The sequence below is a fragment of the Pelmatolapia mariae genome, linkage group LG18 (genome assembly GCF_036321145.2).
Source record: "Pelmatolapia mariae isolate MD_Pm_ZW linkage group LG18, Pm_UMD_F_2, whole genome shotgun sequence".
NCBI lineage: Eukaryota > Metazoa > Chordata > Actinopteri > Cichliformes > Cichlidae > Pelmatolapia > Pelmatolapia mariae.
In genome coordinates, this window is record NC_086243.1 from 20,960,571 (window position 1) to 20,980,722 (window position 20,152).

Sequence of the window (20,152 nt, forward strand, 5' to 3'; positions counted from 1 at the left end):
ACGTGTGTGTGTTTGAGTGTGTATATAGTATGTATATACATGTTTTACAAATGAAATAAAGTAAACAATAAAATAAGATATATAAAATATACAGAGGTTGGTATGTGCAAAACAGTGGTATTTATATACAGTATGGAGTGCATAATGTTGAATCTTGGATCTTTTGCTTCCTGCCTGTATCAGGTTTTTGCACTTATGGCAGATGAAGTTGCTGACCCAACTAGAGCTTTAATTGTTGCAGTAAAGGCTGTACTTGCTCCTGTTAAGAAAAAAAGGGCTTGAGGCAATTTGCTCTAAAATATATGTACTAGTTGTAAACCGAGAGTAAGGTAAGGGTTTCCTGAGGGGGAACCATCTTTATGACTCAGTCTCGTACACCAGTTACTGACAAAACAAATGGTTTGGATTTTTATTTCCCCTTTTTGATGGCACATTTCTGTCTCCACTCCTTGACTCTTCTTCTTCACTGTAGTTCTCATGAAAGCTGCAAAAAATAAATAAATAAATCCAAAGCATTCTCGAGGTTGATGGACTGCCAAAGTGTCAAACAGTCTCAGGTTGCAGTAACTTCTCTTCTTGCTTGCTGACCTCCCTGCTGCTAGACAAGGGCTTGGACTTTACCAAGCTGTTGCAGAAGGGTTCTGCTGAGAGAGATATACAGCACCCTCTACACTATTGAACTGTCATATATATTAACCTCAACTATCTCACGCCGGTATGCTGCTGGGTAAGAATTTATCTTAGCCAAAGTGTTGAACCTGGGCCATAGATGTCTGAAAAATAAATGCACTTCGCTGCAGCAGCAGGGTCTCTTAGGGTCAGCGAACACATCACTTCATTCTGTTTGTAGCATTAAATTCAGACTAACACTGCAGACACTAAATATTGATGTTTAGTGATGCTCTCAAGCGTTACATGTTTTGATGAAAGCAAAAGAAAATTTCAGAAAGTGTTAAGAAATCAAGAAAAGTTGCGCAAAAAAAGTAGTTGATTGATCAACTGAATGGTCAGATTTATCTCTGAAGTAGTGTGTCAGGTTTTTGCTAGATTTTTCCTTTTTCCTAAAGACATGACTTTCAGATAATTAGTTACCTGGAAATAGCTTTTAGGGCTGTCACTTTGTCCTTTGTCCTCCCCTTTTCCAGTTTCCTCAAACTGTTTGAAGGACACACTGAACACCATGCAGAGATATTCCAGGTTTTTGGCTAATAGTTAAAAATATTATTTCATGTTTGTCAAACCATTGTATTTGGCATTTATTCATAAATTTAGCTAAAGAAATGTGAACAAATTATGCATGAGAGTGAAAAAGCAACCGATGTCTATGGAAAAATGTTAAAAATAACTAAAAGTGCCTCAGAAAACCTGGAAAACTGTTGCACAAGACCAGTTTAAAACAACATATATGGCTCCTTGGAAGCAAAATATAAAGAATGGAATGACTCGGGACTTTTGCGCAGTACTGCATTTTGATACATATGTTGCCAGTTTTCTCTTGTGTGTTGTTTTGAGCTTCACTTCCTCCCCCGTCTCATTGCCTTCCCCGGTCTCATGCTACCTTTCTGTGTCAATTCCCCTGTCACTTGACTATAAAAAGCCCTGGTTTGTGGCAGTGTTACTTCCTGTCTTGTTCCAGTTTATATTCTTTTCTGTAAAGTCCCTTTTGTCCCAGACTTTTGGGTTACTTCTGCTCCTTGCATCTTTGGGCTTTGTTTTTGGAGATCAGTTATTAAAGCTCGCTTTTTGTCGTGAACTATGTCTTCCACTTTCTAAACTTTGTGTTCATAACACTGCAATCCACACTGTGTTTTTACTGTTGTATTTATCAACAGTAAAATCATTATTACTTCATATACACGTTCACACATAGCTTGAATCAATTTCACCCAAGTGCAGCAGACATTACAAAAATGTGTGTGTGTGTGTGTGTGTATATGTATGTATGTATATATATATATATATATATATATATATATATATATATATATATACACACATAATGAAGTTTATCTTTTATCGCAGAAGCAGATGGGCTTCGCTGGTTCAGGCAAATGATCTTTCCTTGGGGTCAATAAACGCATCAGCTCATAGTGGATTAATAGAAGAAAAACACCTTTGATTTGAGCCTGACCTCATTTGCTACAGCCTGACTCATTCTCTCTTTGTTTATGATAAAAGTGCCTGTAGCAGTTGTACATTCAGATGTTGTTTTCATTCGTATAACATGTGAAAGACCAGATTTATAACTTCAGGGGCCTCTACTCCCACTTTAATATTGTTTTATAATACTGAAGAAAAATGAAAATGTCTTATTTTATATACGGTCTTCTTTTTGTTTCTCATTTCTATGACATAGTCATTTTAATAATGTACATTTGATCAGAAATTCACTGCCTGTTTTCCTGACATTGCATATTTTTGTATCCTTACGTGCTCAAAGTTTTTAGGTTCGTGTCTTGATGTCAGATTCTCCTTTGTGTGTCTTACAGTTGGGCGAGGACACTTTCAATCGTGCTAAGTTGTTGAACGTTGGTTACACGGAGGCTTTGAAGGATGCAGAGTATGACTGCTTCATCTTCAGTGACGTTGACCTGATCCCAATGGACGACCGCAACCTCTACCACTGCTACGACCAGCCGAGACATTTTGCCATTGCCATGGACAAGTTTGGCTTCAGGTGATGGAATGAGATCCAGTTTCACCACTCGTTTGTCTGAAACACTGACAGCCCACACATGCACACATATAAACACTGATGATACTCTAAAGGATTGTAAGACTGAAGGTTTTATTTTTCGGGTGGACTCTATACATGTCTGCCACCTCCAATTATTATTGTACATCATTCTTCTACTATGTAAATACATAGAATTTAAATCTGCTAGTTCCTGCCTAACAGAATTTCAGTGATCCCCTACAGCCTTTGTTCTGACAGACAATCGTGAAAGAACAGTGTTTAATTTGAGTAAATCTCATTATACTTTGAATCCCTTGTCTGCAGCCTTAATTAGTATGAAAACTCACCACAGTTCACTGCTGCCAAGTTTGATCAGTTCGTACTAACAAGAGCACATGTTTCAGAGTGTAACTAACGAGTTTGGACTACAGCAAGTGAAGAGACCTTTGGTAACTGTGAAGCCTTTGTGCAAACTGAATTAGCTGGATGAGCCTATTATCACATGTTATTACTGTTTCATTGCTGAATTACTATCTTATTTGCCATCGTTACTTTTAATTGAGTCATAATAAACAAAATATATGTGCTAAACAATTGTTAGATTTTAGAAAAGTATTTTCCTCGTGATAAATTAATAATTTAGTCTCAATTCCAAACTTATAGGGGTATAGGTTTTCTGCTTAGCCTGCTCTTGTCTAATCACACAATTGATATTTTTGGTTTTTTTGTGTTTCTGTTACATAAAATAAGGAAATTAGCGATGATTATCATTCAGTGTAGAAAATCTAATCAGTATGTTATAGAACTTTATGATAATGCAGAGATAAAACAATCATCAGGTATTGTAGGATGAGGACCCAAATGCAAACTCCAACTCGAAAAATTAGAGGCAGCTAACTCAAAATAAGCCCAGGAGGTCAAAGAGTGAGGACACATGGGAAGTTTAACGGACTCTGTGGCAAAGACTTGGAAGAAAGACATGACTACACATACACATAAGGTTTTCAGGGAAATGGAAACACAATAGACTCACATTGAAACCAACGAAAAAACAGCTAAAGCTCACCAAGAACTCAAAACTCCAACTAATTGACACTAAAAATGACACAGAAGAACAGAGGGGAGGTTAAACACACAATGCTAGAAACCAACTAAATAACCAAATAAATTAAAATAATCCTAACTACCTTTCAGATAAAAAAGGTAATATTTAAACAGTCAAGCTAACTAAGAATGAACTAACGCAAGAATTCAACGCACAGAACATATCAGAACCCATATATATATAAACCCAACTCAGAGATTGGCTAGAAACTAAAATATACAAAAAAATCCCGCAAACCTAACAATGGGGATCAGTAACAACACAAAAATGCATCCACATGACTTAAGGTGTATGTTTAAGTAAAGGCTTATACTCTAAATATGTTCATGTATTTCCTTAGCAGTTTATTCAACTTAGGCTCCAGTTATGCAGGTCTTTAACTGGTCTGGTCTGAAACCATAGGCAACCACAGGTCACTAGACAAAAAGGTGTATTTCATGACTGGTTGGTGAGTGGCTGCTGAAGATTGTTGGCACTACCTACATGTAGGTGAAATTCATTGCTCGAGGTATATAGTGTTGTGCTGAAAACTTCTTGCAATTGCTTTGCTCACTAACAGATTGTTGTGGTCACCTACCCTGTGTACTTTGCAATCATTATCCCACTGCTTGCCAAGCGGTAGAGAACCTGTGAGACACAAATGAGAAAAAGAAAGAGTTCACCTTCAAACTAACACATTTCAAAATATGTAATCAAAGGAGTTTGCAAAGAAGGCCCCACCTTGTCACATGACAAGGTGGGGCCAGGTTTCACAATGAGCTCACCCGAAACCCTGGCTGATTAGGTCCCACACCCGCTTTCACACCTTGGCTCATGTGATTAGAGGATCACCAGGGGGTCCTTTGTCCCTCTTTGGGGGGACACTCCCACTGGGTTTAAATCTGGGACTCTCGGCCATTTGACCTTAGAACTGAAGAAGCTTCTCGGATGAGAGGTGAAACGTCTTCAAGCAACTTAAAGAAGTCCAGACGCTTTTCTTCGCAAACTCCTTTGACTACGATGACCTGGATGACTGAGAACCTTCACAGACATTCAAAATATGTAAGTTTTACTTTGAAGGCAAATATTCTGAAAAAGTGCATTGCACAAGTTTCACTATCATATGTAGAATAGTTGACAAGTGTTTGCAGATAAGTTGGTGTCTTCCATGCAAACTCCTTCCTACATGGCTGGGGGATAGGAAAGGGAGAAAGAAAGATGAAGGAAAAGAAAAACAAAGGGGAAGAGGGACAGTGAGAAAGGGCACTTAAAAAGAGTGTGCAAACTCCTGGAAACTATTGTAGGCTGCTCGCAACCAATGCAATCAGCCCCCAAGAACTGCCAGCAATCTGTAGCAACTACTTGCTAACCAGTTGGAGAACATACATTTACCATAGTTATCAAAGGTTAACAGTAGAGCTGGGCGATATAAGATTTTTTCATATCACGATATGTTTTTTTCATTTCAGGCGATAACGATATATGTCACGATATAAGCCAAATTATAACGACGCTGGCACGGCTGGCAGCCTTAACCCAATTTCCCTCGGGATGAATAAAGTATAATCAATCAAATAACTATATTTGTAAGATTTAAATGTGCTGTTGCTCACGAGTAAAATGTGAAATAATCTGCAGCTTGTTTTGATTTAAATATTTATTTCCCATAATAAGTTCAACAGGGTAGATGTACTTAAGGAACATGAGACTTCAGTTTCAGATAAATAAAGGCAAATATTGCAAACTACACAAAAGGCAGCTGCTAAAGCGTTTAAGTTTCAAAATAGAACAAACAAAACAGACTACTAAATTGTCAATTCCACTTAGAAACAAAATTTTAATTCTAAAAATAAATCTTAGTTCGTTTTACAGAAGAACAGGCAAAATTGGCTAACTTTTGTCAATATCAAATAATAAACTGAGAACTAAAAGGAAATTCTCAATCTCTCCTTGTTGTATAGCTTAGCTTTTCAAACAGTTTTAACAGTTACTTTAGTCTGACAAAAGCCGAATGACGAATTAGCGCTTTCAGTCAGAGATTGAGCATGCACCGGTTTATTGTATTTCCAGACTTGCTTTCGGCACAATTTACAGTGCGCGCTACTCTGTTTTTTGTAAGACTTGAAATAGCCGAAATACCTTCACACTACGGAACTTCTATGGCCCTTCCGTTCGACAATCTCTCCGGCATTGGAACCATCATCTGTTTTTTCTTCGGTAACCTTCGCTCACGCTCTCGGTTGATTTTTCTCTAGTCGGCAAACTCATTTCCTTCATTACCTGGGCAGCCCGGCTGCAAAAACAAATACACATGTGTGCCTTGGCACTTGTGCTGTACGTAACAAGTCACGTGACGTGACGCTGCGGCTGTGATTGGTTCGGCTCTGCGCTACTTAATTTGGATTGGCTGTTCTTTTTTTTTTTTTTTTTTTAAGAGGACAAGAGGGATGAGGCCTATCGCAATAGTTTAATTTTTCTATCGAGAAAAAGTTATTTCGCAATACATATTGTTATCGTTTTATCGCCCAGCTCTAGTTAACAGGGGTGCAAACAAGTCTGTAGGCCTGTGTGACTAGGGCCTTTGTGTTTTGGGGGGACTGGAGCCAGCTGTCATAAGGCAGAATGCAGGTAAACCTAGGACAGGTCACTTGCTCAGTTAGAATTACTGATTAATCTAACCGATGTGTTTCATTGGGCTCTACGTTTCTAATTTCTAATGCAGGATAACCCAAAGAGGTCCAGAGCCCTGAATGGCTGGGTCCTGTCTAAGCATCTTTTTGCATAATGACACCACACCTACCCTCAATTATCTAAAAGCACAGGAAGTATTGATGAATACTCTAAACATGGCCAGTGATGTGACCTGACCATCCAAAAGCTGTCAGTCCACAAGAGTTATCCTACTGAAAACCCTCAGGGGCTCCTGCAGGTCCCTGATATAGTGCTCAATAAGCTAATGCTATCTGGCAACAAATACAATGCAGGTGGTAAGAAGGGCTGAAGCTTACATTTCTTAATAGCAATTAATCAGTGAAGACTTAAAAAGGTTTCATCAGGTTTTTTGGCTCCTCTGAAATAAAGAAAAGGGCATACAGTGAAAGGACAGCCTGGAGGTGAGAGTGACTGGAAGGTCAGAGAATTGATTGTGGTTAATTACTTATGTTAAAATTAGATCGTTGAAGAAAACTGATTCCAAGGTCAGCGTGGTCTGAATCAGCCTATCAACTCATTTGTTCAGTACTTCAAATTTAAGCATCTAAAAAGTTCATAAACTTCTAAGCTGTGCAAGAAAAAAATGCAGCAGACTCCAGTGACTTTTGAGAACATTTTTAAAGTGATACCTTTTAGTATTTTGGCCCCGTCGTTTTATGAAGGCAACTTCAGTCATTTCAAAATGTAAAAGGAGCAGACGTTTCTGATAAATGGTGGAAATGGTAAAAACACTAACAGTGAAAGTCAGGTCACATTAAGTGCTACTCCATTACTTTAGCACCTCAAAACACCAAACAGCTCTCTGAGAAGAGTGTGTCACCTTGAAGTCCATTTCATAACTCTGACTTTTTCAAAAGTATTGCACAAATTATGTGGTAGAGCTCCAAGAAAAAGGTTCAGAGGTTCTTTAAGCTTTTTCATATTTCTGCATAACATGACCTGACATATCAGAGTTTCACTAAATTCTTTAGGTAGAAAAAGAGAACCTGATTTAACAAATTTAAAAGTATATATAACACTTTTATGTGACCCTGTGCATTTTATATCTGATCAAAACTGCAAGCCTTTATTAAGGTAACAGTAAATTCAGAAACAGACGCAAACAAAGTCCAAAAGAAATACAGAACACTAGGTATTCAAGGAATAACTAAGGTTGCCAGACAGGAACAGACTACAAAAACAAATACACAGTATAACACAACCATGAACTGAGGCCTGAAATACAGACATGAGGTAATCAGGGGACACAGGCAGTGATGATGAGACACAGCTGAAACTTTCTTGTCTCTAAACAAGACAAAGAAGTAAAACTAAATGTAAGAGAGAAATTACTTATAGAAAGGGAATAACTGAAAACACAGAATATAGAAAACTTGACACAAGACAGGGAACAAGAGCTCATAGAAGACAGACTGTAACCAAGACTCAAAGCCTAATGGGAACTGATCGCACACAATACAGGGAAATACTGGAACAATCAATACCTAGAAATAAGAAACCGTAAAGGCTAGTGAATAAAAGAAAATAAAAGCCTGAGGAATGGCTAAACTCAACTACAAATAGCAAGGGCAGCTAAGCACTAGAGGTAAATGCTAAGGAAAACAACGAGATACATTATAAGAAATAAGCTTACAAGGAATCAAACGGAATATATTTAATAATAACTCCAAAAAATTCCTTGGTGTAAAACCCTGGACCATGACACAGGTGCCATTTCCTCACATGAAGTGTGGGATGTCACTTCACTATCTCTTGAAATGAATTGCTGTTATAATTCCAGATTAATTTCTAATTAATTTCCCTTTGATGAGCAGTGGCTTTCTCATTTAGCTCTTCATTTTTAAAGCTGGTGGACTCATGAATTGTAAGACAGCCCTTTAATTACTTAGAAATTACCCTGGGTTCCTTAGTGACATTGCAGATTATTATTATACACCTTGCCTGTGGGGTCTTTGTTGGTTGACCCTCCTGTGCCGCTGTGTCGGGTTTTTCAGATTCATTCATTTGCAAAAAGTTTGTCTGATTGTAGATCGGTGGATTCCAAACACCTTTTAGATAGTTTTGTAAACTTTCCCAGGTTCCTGAGCATTAACAGCTCTTTTTAGGTGGCCTCATTTGCACCATTCAGGCTCAGGCGTCATAATAGATCTGTATTTCACAAGGATCTGATTGCCTTTCCATAGATGAAAACACTTTTTTGTTTCCAAATTAATGCTGATTCCAAAGTTTACATAGTTTCCCCCACTCACAGTTGAGCAATATTGGGTCTATTGACTTCATCCAAGAAAATATTTATTTATTTAAATTTTAGTTGTTCTTGGTTTCACCTCATTGGATGACGTTTGAGTTCATATTTATGCAGAAATATGGAAAACCTCACAAACTTTTTTTTTTGTGCATGGGAACATTATAAATGTGGTCCAGTATATTTAAAGAAACTACAATTATGCTTGTTTATTTAAATGCACTGATCTAATCCTGAAGGTTTATTAGCACACTTATTTCACGACAACTTCACATTTTAAAGCTATTTGAATATTAGTTTTACAACTTTAATATTTCTCCCTAACATTAATTAGTAATTACTGAATAATGAACTCGGATGCACAGTGATACACAGCACAACAAGGGGATCCTGGGTTTGAATCCATTGGACAGTTGACCCCTTCTCTGTATGGAGTTGCATGTTTTGTGTGGGATTACTGCTCCCACAGTGTAAAGACATGCATGCTCAGTTAATTGGTGGCTCTAAATTGGCTGTAAATGTGAATATGAGCATGAACTGTTCTTTCTGTCTGTGTTAGCCTGAAATGGTAGACTGTCCAGTGTGTAGGGATGAGTATCGTTTAGGTTTTATCCGATACCAGTGCCAAATCGGTACTTTTGAAACAGAGCTGGTGCTTAAACAGTGCTCGAACCGGTGCTTAAAGAAGAGAGAACACAAACTTTGTCCAAAAACCTCTTATGTTTTTATTTTTAGCAGTCTCTTTTTTTTCTGCAAAATGATAAGCACCGTCCAGCCCCACGCACGGGGCGATCCACGCTAACTCGCTAATGGAGATTTACCACACCCACAGTAGAGTGCTTGGTGTGAGGTCTTGCAGCAAGCTATCAAATACGGTGCATTTCTCGGCTTTTAAAAAAACGCTATGCGTCGCCAGGTGTTTCATCAGATTCGAGGTGTTACCTCCTTTGCACGGTATCACCTTAAAGCACTTGTTGCAGGCTGCTGAGTTTGCATCTTTTGCTGTGAAGTACAGCCAGACTGTAAGTGTATGACATCTCAGGAAAAAAAAACAAAAAAAAAAGCACCGAAATGTGCGCTGCTTTTCGGTCTGGTTACTACCGTTTATGTCATTATGGCACCGGATATCGGTACCCATCCCTACCAGTGTGTACCCCATCTTTTATCCTATGAGAGTTGAAATAGGCTTTTGCACCCTTTTAACCTGAAGTGGTTAAGAAATTGTATCAATGGATTTTTGCGTGATGAGAAAACTTTCAGAAACTTTAATCTACAATTTTTCATTTTGAACTTTGCTTAAACCACTTCTCCCAGAGTATTAAAAGACTAGTTTATAATGAACTTAGCTTCATGGATATGTTGTGTAAGGATTCAGGAGACTGACTGCCTGCCTCTCAGTGTAATGTAGAGAGCCCTAGTGCTGCGGATCAGAGCCAGAAGAAGCTCAGGTCAGACAAGGAGTCTGGAGTTTTTGAAGTAATTAGAAAAACATTTATGGCCTTTTGAGAGAATCGCCTTGACTGTGAGCTTTGATTACTGATGTGTGTTTCTGCATGTTTTCATGTCACAGCCCCAGAGTCATTGGTACGCAGACGTGTTGTGTTTACTGCCACTGAAGAGGAATTAATCTCGTTCATTTACAATGTCATTTTCCCGTCGGCACTCATTAGGCTTGCTAATGCTAACACAACCAGCAGCACTGTGCGACCGACCGGGCCCGACACGATCAGCTGGTGCTTTTCTACTGGGGTGACAGCTGCTACCGTTTATGGGTGTCAGCATACGCCAAAGTCGTACCTTTGTCGCCACGGTCAGTGAGGAGCTGAACAGAAAATGCTGTGTTGGCAAGAATCTATGCGATTATGTGTAAAGATCAAAATAGGAGATTCCAAAGCAGAAGTGATGAGAGCCACTGCAGGGTGAGGTATGGAAGAGGAAGGGGAGCGTATGGACTGGAAATAAGATGAGTGATTATGATGGAAGTAGGGAAGCCATACCGACTGGAGTCTGCTGATGGTATCGTGTGAAGTTGTCGGTTCAGTGTAATTTAAAAAAGAATTGGCAGAACTGTCCCCAGAGTTTTGTTGTCTTTGTAGGAAGATTTAATAAAAACTTCACTCCCCCAAACAAAACATGCAGTTCGGCTCTGGCTCACTCTGAATTTTTTGCTTTTCTTTTTCTTTTCCCCCAGCATGTGTCCTTTTTAAGCACACACACACCTGACCATATTGTTGCTGGGAGAACTTGTGTTGAAACATACGGTCTCATTAGTTTTCACTTGTCATCTTTCAACAGGGAGCTGTCATAAGTTTTACAACACTGTAGAATACACACACACACACACACACACACACACACACACACACACACACACATATATATGTACAAACAAACATATAAACACTGACTACTTTATTAGCTACAACTTCCTAGGCTTAAATTCTTCGAGGCATGAATTCAGCAAGGGGTAATTGAGATGATTTGAACTTTACGGCCATGGCATGCTATGTTGCTAGAAGCAGACATCAGAAGATGGGTACACTGTGGTCATAAAGGGATGAAAATTGTCAGCAACAACACTCAGGTAGGCCGTGGCGATGCTCAGCTGGTGTATATATAATACATTATCCTTTAGAAATCCAAAGTGTGCCAAGAAAATATCCCCACACCATTACACCACCAGGTTGAAGCATTGATACAATTCAGGATGGATCTATAGTTTTGTGTTTTATACCTACCTCTGACTCCATCTGAATGTATCAGCAGAAACTGAGCCTCAACAGACCACGCAACATTTGTACAATCCTCTGTTGTCTAATTTTGGTGAGACCCAGTCTTTTGCTGCTGTAGCACATCTGCTTCAAGTTTCTACATGCTGTACATTCAGACTTCAGTCTTCTTCGTACCTTGAGTTAATCTGTTCAAAACAATCGGGCCATGCTCCTCTGAAATCAATAAGGCATTTTCACCCAGAGACCTGCTGCTCACTGGACGTTTTCTCTTTTTCAGACCATTGTCTGCTAACACTAGAGATTGTTGTGTGGGAAAATCCCAGTAGATCAGCAGTTTCTGAAATACTCGGAGCAGCCTGTTTGCCACCAACCAGCACGCCACGTTCTAAGTCACTTAAATTACCTTTCTTCCCCATTCTCAGAACTTCAGCAGGCGGTCTTGGCCATCTCTATGTACCTAAATGCATTGAGTTGCTCCTATGTACACCTGCACAGGTGTACCTAATAAAGTGACCGGTGCCTCTAAAGCTATAACTAGCATTATAGCTAGAATCACCATTAAAGAAGCTGCAGAGGTCTTTATTTGCAAGTATATTCTCACCCGTCTTTACACTCGGTCATTTCATGTTGCCTGAGTGGATTATATACGGATGCGGATTATCCACTTACTGTAAAAAGACTCCCATTAAATTATCCACTTAGAGACCATCTAAGACAAGACACGGTAAGAAAAGATCTCATAGCCTGAAACAAACTGAAAAGATTTTATTCAAATGTAAATTGCGTGTCTCTTAAGCAGCGTTTGAAAACTCCTCTTAATGCATCACATTATCATGTATTGATGCCGCCCAGGACTCGCTGTCAGCTCACTGAAATTAACAGCACTGAGAACATGCACGTACACACAGCTGTTTAAGTCACTGAGATCTTGAGCTCTTATTAGACTTTTTTGTTTTTTCTCACAAACGATCTTCGTGCCATAAAGCGGCGCAGTGAATTTTGTCAAAATACAGCCCTTTGAAGCTGAATGTAACATTTAGCCACCGCCAGTCTTTCTGACAGCTCTTGTTTGTTTGTGTAATTTAATTGACGTAATATATGCATTTCAAATATGCATGTGCAGCCTCTAAAATGTAAAAGTATATTCTTGTCTCATCTGTGCCATCTCCTCCCTTTCTCTCGTCGTGCAGGCTGCCCTACGCAGGTTACTTCGGAGGTGTTTCGGGTCTCAGTAAAAAACAGTTTCTGAAGATCAACGGCTTCCCGAACGAGTACTGGGGCTGGGGAGGAGAAGACGACGACATTTACAACAGGTATGTGTGGACGTTTGAGCTCTGCCTGTGATTTTCTCACCATTAAAATGTGTGGTTATCCTTGATAATGGAACTTTTCTGCAAAGGAAGGCAATTTATAAAACCCAAACTAGATTAAATTATTTTTATTCATGAGTAGAGGACAGAGTCTAACATCTGTCAGGTTTACACTCAAACTGCACCACACATTCACGTCCGCGTCCGCACACGGATACGCTCTTTTATGTGTTGAATATGTATTATTTATGCCACTACTGGAGACGGTAGCGGCACAGTCAAGTATCTCGAATGCAAGTGACGTTGAAGTTCTTCATGGAAGAGGTGATTTATTATAATTATTCAGGAGAGGGAGTCTGATTAGCAAATAAATTAACCTTTTGAAGCACTTCAGTCAGCTTTTAATGACTAGCTGAAGTTCACTAATGACATTTCTGTGGATGTTGGCTGAAATCAAATCTGGGAGAAGAATATTCGTTTGACAGCTCGACAGAAAGATGACTTAAGACGGGACTATTAGCTGAATTTATCGTCTGCTCGGGAGGTTGTTTGCACTGAACTTTGTTTGATTACCCGGTGAAGTGATGATCAGACTATTAACAAATGACAGCTACAGCAATGAACCCTCATCTGTCTGTGGTTGGTAAAGAATCATAACAGCTAAACGCAATGCATAATGATATACCATAGAAATAATGAAGCCAACTAAACACAGGACCTCTATCTCTCCCTGACATCTTATCTCTTAGCACAGATTAGCTCCATCAGTCACACAAACAAACCCAAAATGTCAGTTTCATGTTTCTTAACAGCTGAAATGAACATATGAGATGGCAGATTAACTCCAAAAGAAAATATATTGCAGTCCCATAAACAGATGCATTTGCATTCAGAGAAGTGGGCACAAATGCACAGTATAATTATAAACACACAGGGTTGCATACTCACAACAGGACGCTCCTCCACAGACACGATGCCACCTTCATCTCTATTGCATCTCCTCATCTTCTTCTTCTTTTGTTTTTCCTCTCTGTCTTTCTCTGTGTCCCGCTGTCACGCTCACAATGTGAAGCTTATCTTTGTCCTCTCAGAGTAATAGCATTATAAGAAAACTGAAAATAGAGCAGTTGAGAATAGTGGTTTTTGAGGATGGACTGTGTCAGCCAACACAGTATTAGAAGATTACAGCTGTTTGTCAGCATCTGGCTGGATGTGATAAAAGAGATCAATGTGTGCTTCACTGAACAGTTGTGTGTATAGGTCTATAATTATGCACCAAAAGTTAAAGTACTGACTTTAACGGAAGATAGCTCAACTTTACGATTGGATGCTGCAGATTTTTCTGGAAATATTTTCTGCACTCCAGCTGAGCTATTTTGGCTGCTATGAAATGTGAAGTGAAGTGCTGTGCATATATCATTAAACTGCCAGTTAAGAAAAGAAAACTTTCAGACACTGAATTGTGCACTCCAAATTTAACTCAGTTCACACTTGCTCTTGCACTAAAATACTTAAGTTGCCAGCTCCACAGCAAACCAGAATAAAAAATGCAAAATAATAATATTTGCTTTACTCAAGGCATGCCAAATACAAGGAATCCTCATATTAAGTTGCTTACTTGTTAGTGAAATACAGTGTTTGTACACAAAGAATACTGGCTGATATATCAGTCTGAATTTATTACTGACAAAGAAATCTATATCAGAGCTGGCATCTGCACTTGCCCCAAGATACCAGTGTTGGCTTGGCTCTACTTTGCAGCCTGTAGCCTCTTTTAGGATATTGCTTTAACTTCTTAGACCAAACATGTTGTGTACCATATGGATGCACTCATCCAGATAAAACTGTAGACAGCTGCTGCCAATTCGGCAGAGTCAGGTCTGTAATAAGTTCAGAAAGCTGAAGTAGATGTGGTGAATAATGTAGAACTTATAGCAGTTAAAGCCCCGCTTATTTTTCTTGGGAGCTTATGGAGACCAAAGAGGGTGTTAAAGGGGTATTTCACCCAAAAACTCAATTAAGATTTTGTTTCTCTGACCCGTAATGCTATTTGCTATAATGTGAGTTGCTCCGTTTTGGAGATATTCACTCTATAAATGTCTGCATTGTCACAAATATAATGGCATTAAATGCCTATCAGCTCAAAAAGTCAAAGAAAAAGAGCAAAGACAATGCATGCAGAAACAAAATGAGCAGCAGTGTCTTTCCATAAATCCTGACCAGATTGCTCTAAATAATCTAAACTTGTGAGCAGTTTCTTATGACATATATGACAGTATGATGACAGTAAGTTGTTTCTGAGCAAGACAGAGAATTTTAAATTAAATCATCACAAGATGTGAGTGAATTGCAGACTTTCAGCTTTAATTCAAGGAGTTTTACAAAAAAGTGTAATCAACTGTGCAGGAATTGCAGACATTTTCACACAGAGTCCCCTATTTTAAAGGGGATTTAGCAGTTGACTGATAAACTGGTAGGTTTAGGTGGGTTTATTTCATGTTAAAGAGTTGCAAGTGTCATTGTCAAAGTCCGCAGATTGTTTGCAGCAAGGCGATGGAGCATCTCAAGGGTCCATGGACTTAGGCAGTCATCGACTACAAATGAGTTTCATCCAAGTATTAAAATGAATCCTGACATTTAAAATTGTGTTAGTTTGTCCAATAACTTTTTAGCCTCTTGATATAAGCCCCCTCCTCACTTAACCGGCAGTATTAGCTATGTGTATACTTCTTTTGGTTGGGAGAATAGAGTTAAAAAACTATGAAACACACCAAGGTTTTCGTAGTTGAATTACTGGGTGATGATTTCTGGAACGAGGCATAGCTGCTGAGTTTTCCTAATGTATTTGTGGGGCACTTTGACCAGCACAAGGCAAGTGCCATCAGGTTCCATTATACTAAAGAGAAGACATCTCTACAGCCACTATCTACAAAACTTGGCAAGTCACACCAGGAGCAGTCTACAGTAGATCGATAAAGAGCACTACAGACCAGATGAAAAATATGGTAATTTGATTATGGGGTGAAATGTCTCTTTATAAGGGCACAAAATATTGACTGTATATTCATCAGATGACCAGAAACACAATCCCAAATTAGACTTTTTGTCTTTTTGCCAATTCAGTGACAAAATGGAGTTCGTGCATCCTTACATCACACTGCAACATCAGAACAGCGAGTCAGTTGAATGAAGTAATACTGACTGGCTAAGTGTTTAATGCCTTTAGAAATAATATTAACTTGAGGCAGGATTTTATCCTTTAGATAAGATAGTCCCACTGAGATTTGACTAAGAAGGCTCTATAAGTATTACTCCGGATGTATTTTACATTTTATCTGTGTTTCCACAGTGTGTTGTAGTTTACTTTTCAGCTTTACAGTGCTGTCCAATAAACATACAGTAGCTGGAGGGGTCGATTCATACAGTGTTGTGCTAAAAAAATTATAGAAAAAGACTGACTGGACACGAGTTGGTAGAGTTCTCACTGACCTTCCTGTTTTGTTTTGTTTTGTTTTTCTGTATTTATTCTGTATTTTTATTCATTCCAAAATGCTGCTGTCAGGGAAAACATGTTTTGTTTTGGTTTTTTTGCTGGAGTTTTAAATTTTTGTATTATATTTGGATTCACTGTGTTTGTGTAGCAGATAGTTCCTGGTTGATTTCTTTATGATTATTTTCTCAGTTTAGTCTTTAGTCCTTAGTCTTTTTTTGCTACGTTTTGCAATCTAGTTTCTGTTTGTGGTTTGAGTTTTAATTAGAATTATTAGACTCTTACCTTATTGCTTCCTGTTTTATTTTGGTAGCTGTTATCTTCTGTGTCTTGTTTCTATTTACTTCCCTTGTCTTGTGATCCTTGATTAGTGTCAGCTGTGTTTGGTTCCCCACACGTTTCTACTTCCTTTATATTTAAACCCTAAGTTTACTTTTGTTCTTTGTTGTTATTCTGTCTAGTCAACTTGTATGTTTCCTGCTTGTTCCTGTTTGTGTGTTCCCCGTATTCCTTACTCCTTGTTTAGTTTTTTGTTAAGACATTTAATCAGCCGTAATAAATAGCTCACTTGTTTTCTGCATCTGGTTCCTCACACCTTTACTCTATAAATCATGAGAGGTACTGTAAAAAGCCTCAAACTCAATAATTATAAATAATAATAATACTTGATAATAAAAATAATATTTAAAATTATACTCATAATATTTGGTATAATAGTATATAATAAATACTTGAAGAAACTTATGCAGAAAAAAGCAAATACAGCTGAGCCTGAAGGCTGGGTAGTGCTTCATTTGAAGGCTCACATCTCCTCCCACCATTCACCTTCACTTTTCAGGGCTGGCTTGTTTTAGAGCTTTTCACAGAGTAGGCTGAAGGCCCTGAAAAATCCCTGAAAACACATTTGGACAAGCTATTGAAAGACTATGGAATGTGGATATTGCAGTGTGTGCACATAGCTGAGGCTTTTTTTAAACCAAGTAACAAGTTTCTTCTTCAGCTTTTATTATGGAAGATCTTGTTTTTTTAGCAAGACCTTAGTTGTCCCTGTCAGTCCAGTTAGTTGAGCCACACTAAAATATATCATATTAACAGATGGAAATGTAAGTTTCCTGCTGGCATTGGTGATCCCCTGACCTTTCCTCTGGTTCCACCATGAGGTTGACATTTGTGGATTCGTGTGAATTGGCTCAAACACTCTTCAATCGATTGTCTTGACATTTGATTCACACATTTAGAGTACCCACAAGATGAATTGTAATAACTTGGGTTACTTCCTTATTTCATTTCGTGAATCATAAGATCAAAAGTTTCATTTGTATTGTACTTTTCAAAGGTTTTGGCATTACCATAAAGTTTATGTATAAATATTAAGCACTGGCTGCTAAAGATCAGCATGTCAGGATGGTAGTGATACCATTCAGCTCGAAACACAGCTGCATCTTAACCTCAGAAATGTGGCTCTGCTCTCACTTTCACGGCAGTTGCCATTTGCACAAACTTTAACAGCATCTTGCTGCGGCATTCAGAGTACAAAGCAAGGGCACAATGCAGGAGCATCTCCACTTTCAGGATCAATATCACGCACTAGCAACAAGTGCTACAGATCATACATAAACCATAAAATAAAACCCCACCATTCATAGAAGAGCGCAGAAATGTCAGCAGTGGTTATGGATAGTGTCTAGCTCAATGTCAACTATTTGCATTTATTAAGTATGATCACAGTGAATCTTCCTCAGGCTGAGATTTGGGAGGTTTATCAATGATGACAATGTGGCTTTATGAGCACTGAGCAGCACCCGCCCTTTTGCACATGCACCACCCAAAGGTCAAGTGTGCGGTGGTGTGTTAGCCTGTCAGATGAATGCACGGCCTGGGCATGTCTTATCAGCTGTCGGGATAAAAGGAAAGTCAGGCATGGCTTGTTAAAAGAGGAGGCAAAGGTACAGCAAAGACATTTCTTTGCCTTTAAATTGTTTTTCAGTTTCAGAATAAAAGTGCACACAAAATGGAATAAGGTGGTAGTTAGTAGTAGTAGTGAAAACACAGGCTTGCATGGTTCAGTTCTGAGACGTGAGCAAACAGTTTAAACCAGAAGCCTGTAGTACAAAGCAGGATTTCATCTTATCCAGGTAACTTCAGGGTTAACAGTACTATTGTTTATTTCATGGTATAACGCCATAGTAACTTATGCTATGAACCAAAGCTGTTCTGGATTAGGTTAGCTTCCAGATTAGATCAACAGGTATGAAATCCCTGCCTACTGACCAATCGATTCTGGCAGATAGTACAGGGGCTCTGAAGTTTTAAAAATAAATATAGATATTTAAAAGGCAACTTTATTCCTTGTTTTTTCTTTTATGTTGGCAGCAAAAAATTTTAAAACAGTTTTATTGTTCTATTAACATTAATATACAGGGTGGGCCATTTATATGGATACACCGTAATAAAATGGGAATGGTTGGTGATATTAAAGTCCTGTTTGTGGCACATTAGTAGGGGGCAAACTCCTCAAGTTGGGTGGTGACCATGGTGGCCATTTAGAAGTCGGCCATCTTGGATACAACTTTTGTTTTTTCAATAGGAAGAGGGCCATGTGACACATCAAACTTATTGGTAATGTCACAAGAAAAACAATGGTGTGCTTGGTTTCAACGTAACTTTATTCTTTCATGAGTTATTTACAAGTTTCTGACCACTTATAAAATGTGTTCAATGTGCTGCCCATTGTGTTGGATTGTCAATACAACCCTCTTCTCCCACTCTTCACACACTGATAGCAACACTGCAGGAGAAATGCCAGCACAGGCATCCAGTATCCGTAGTTTCAGGTGCTGCACATCTCGTATCTTCACACCATAGACAATTGCCTTCAGATGAAAAGATGTAAAAGTCTAAGGGGGTCAGATTGGGAAACCTTGGGGGCCATTCAACTGGCCCACGACGACCAATCCACTTTCCAGGAAACTGTTCATCTAGGAATGCTCGGACCTGGCACCCATAATGTGGTGGTGCACCATCTTGCTGGAAAAACTCAGGGAACGTGCATAAAGAGGGAAACGCATCATCGTGTAGCAATTTCAAATATCCAGTGGCCTTGAGGTTTCCATTGATGAAGAATGGACCCACTATCGTTGTACCCCATATACCACACCAAACCATCACTATTGTTGTTCCAACAGTCTTGGAGGGATCCATCCAATGTGGGTTAGTGTCAGACCAATAGCGGTGGTTTTGTTTGTTAACTTCACCATTTACATAAAAGTTTGCCTCATCACTGAACAAAATCTTCTGCGTGAACTGAGGGTCCTGTTCCAACTTTTGTTTTGCCCATTCTGCAAATTCTGTGCGCCGATCTGGGTCATCCCCGTTGAGATGCTGCAGTAGCTGGAGTTTGTAAGGGTGCCATTTGTGAGTAGCTAATATCCGCCGAAGGGATGTTCGACTAATGCCACTCTCCAGTGACATGCGGCGAGTGCTATGCTGTGGGCTCTTGCTGAATGAAGTTAGGACAGCCACTGATGTTTCTTCATTAGTGACAGTTTTCTTGCGTCCACATTTTGGCAAATCCAACACTGAAGCAGTTTCACGAAACTTAGCAAGCAGTTTGCTAACTATAGCATGGGAGATGGGTGGTCTTGCATTGAAATCTGCTGCAATGACCCGGTTACTGCGTTCACCAGATATCAACACAAATTCGATCCGCTCCTCACGTGTTAACCTCTTTGACATGTCAATGGCTGTGAACAAAGAGAAACTTGTAAATAACTCATGAAATAATAAAGTTACTTACTCTTGTGACATTACCAATAAGTTTGATGTGTCACATGGCCCTCTTCCTATTGAAAAAACAAAAGTTGTATCCAAGATGGCCGACTTCTAAATGGCCACCATGGTCA

At 39.0% G+C, this 20,152-nt stretch overlaps 1 protein-coding gene across 1 annotated transcript in view; it reads left to right on the plus strand.

Annotated features, from left to right (window-relative positions):
• b4galt2 (UDP-Gal:betaGlcNAc beta 1,4- galactosyltransferase, polypeptide 2) overlaps nt 1–20,152 on the plus strand; it is a 225,993-nt gene that overhangs the window by 169,340 nt on the left and 36,501 nt on the right. The window contains exons 6-7 of the mRNA XM_063462205.1: nt 2,490–2,677; nt 12,641–12,763. Of these exons, the coding sequence (XP_063318275.1) occupies nt 2,490–2,677; nt 12,641–12,763 (311 nt within the window). The remainder of the gene's footprint in view (nt 1–2,489; nt 2,678–12,640; nt 12,764–20,152) is intronic.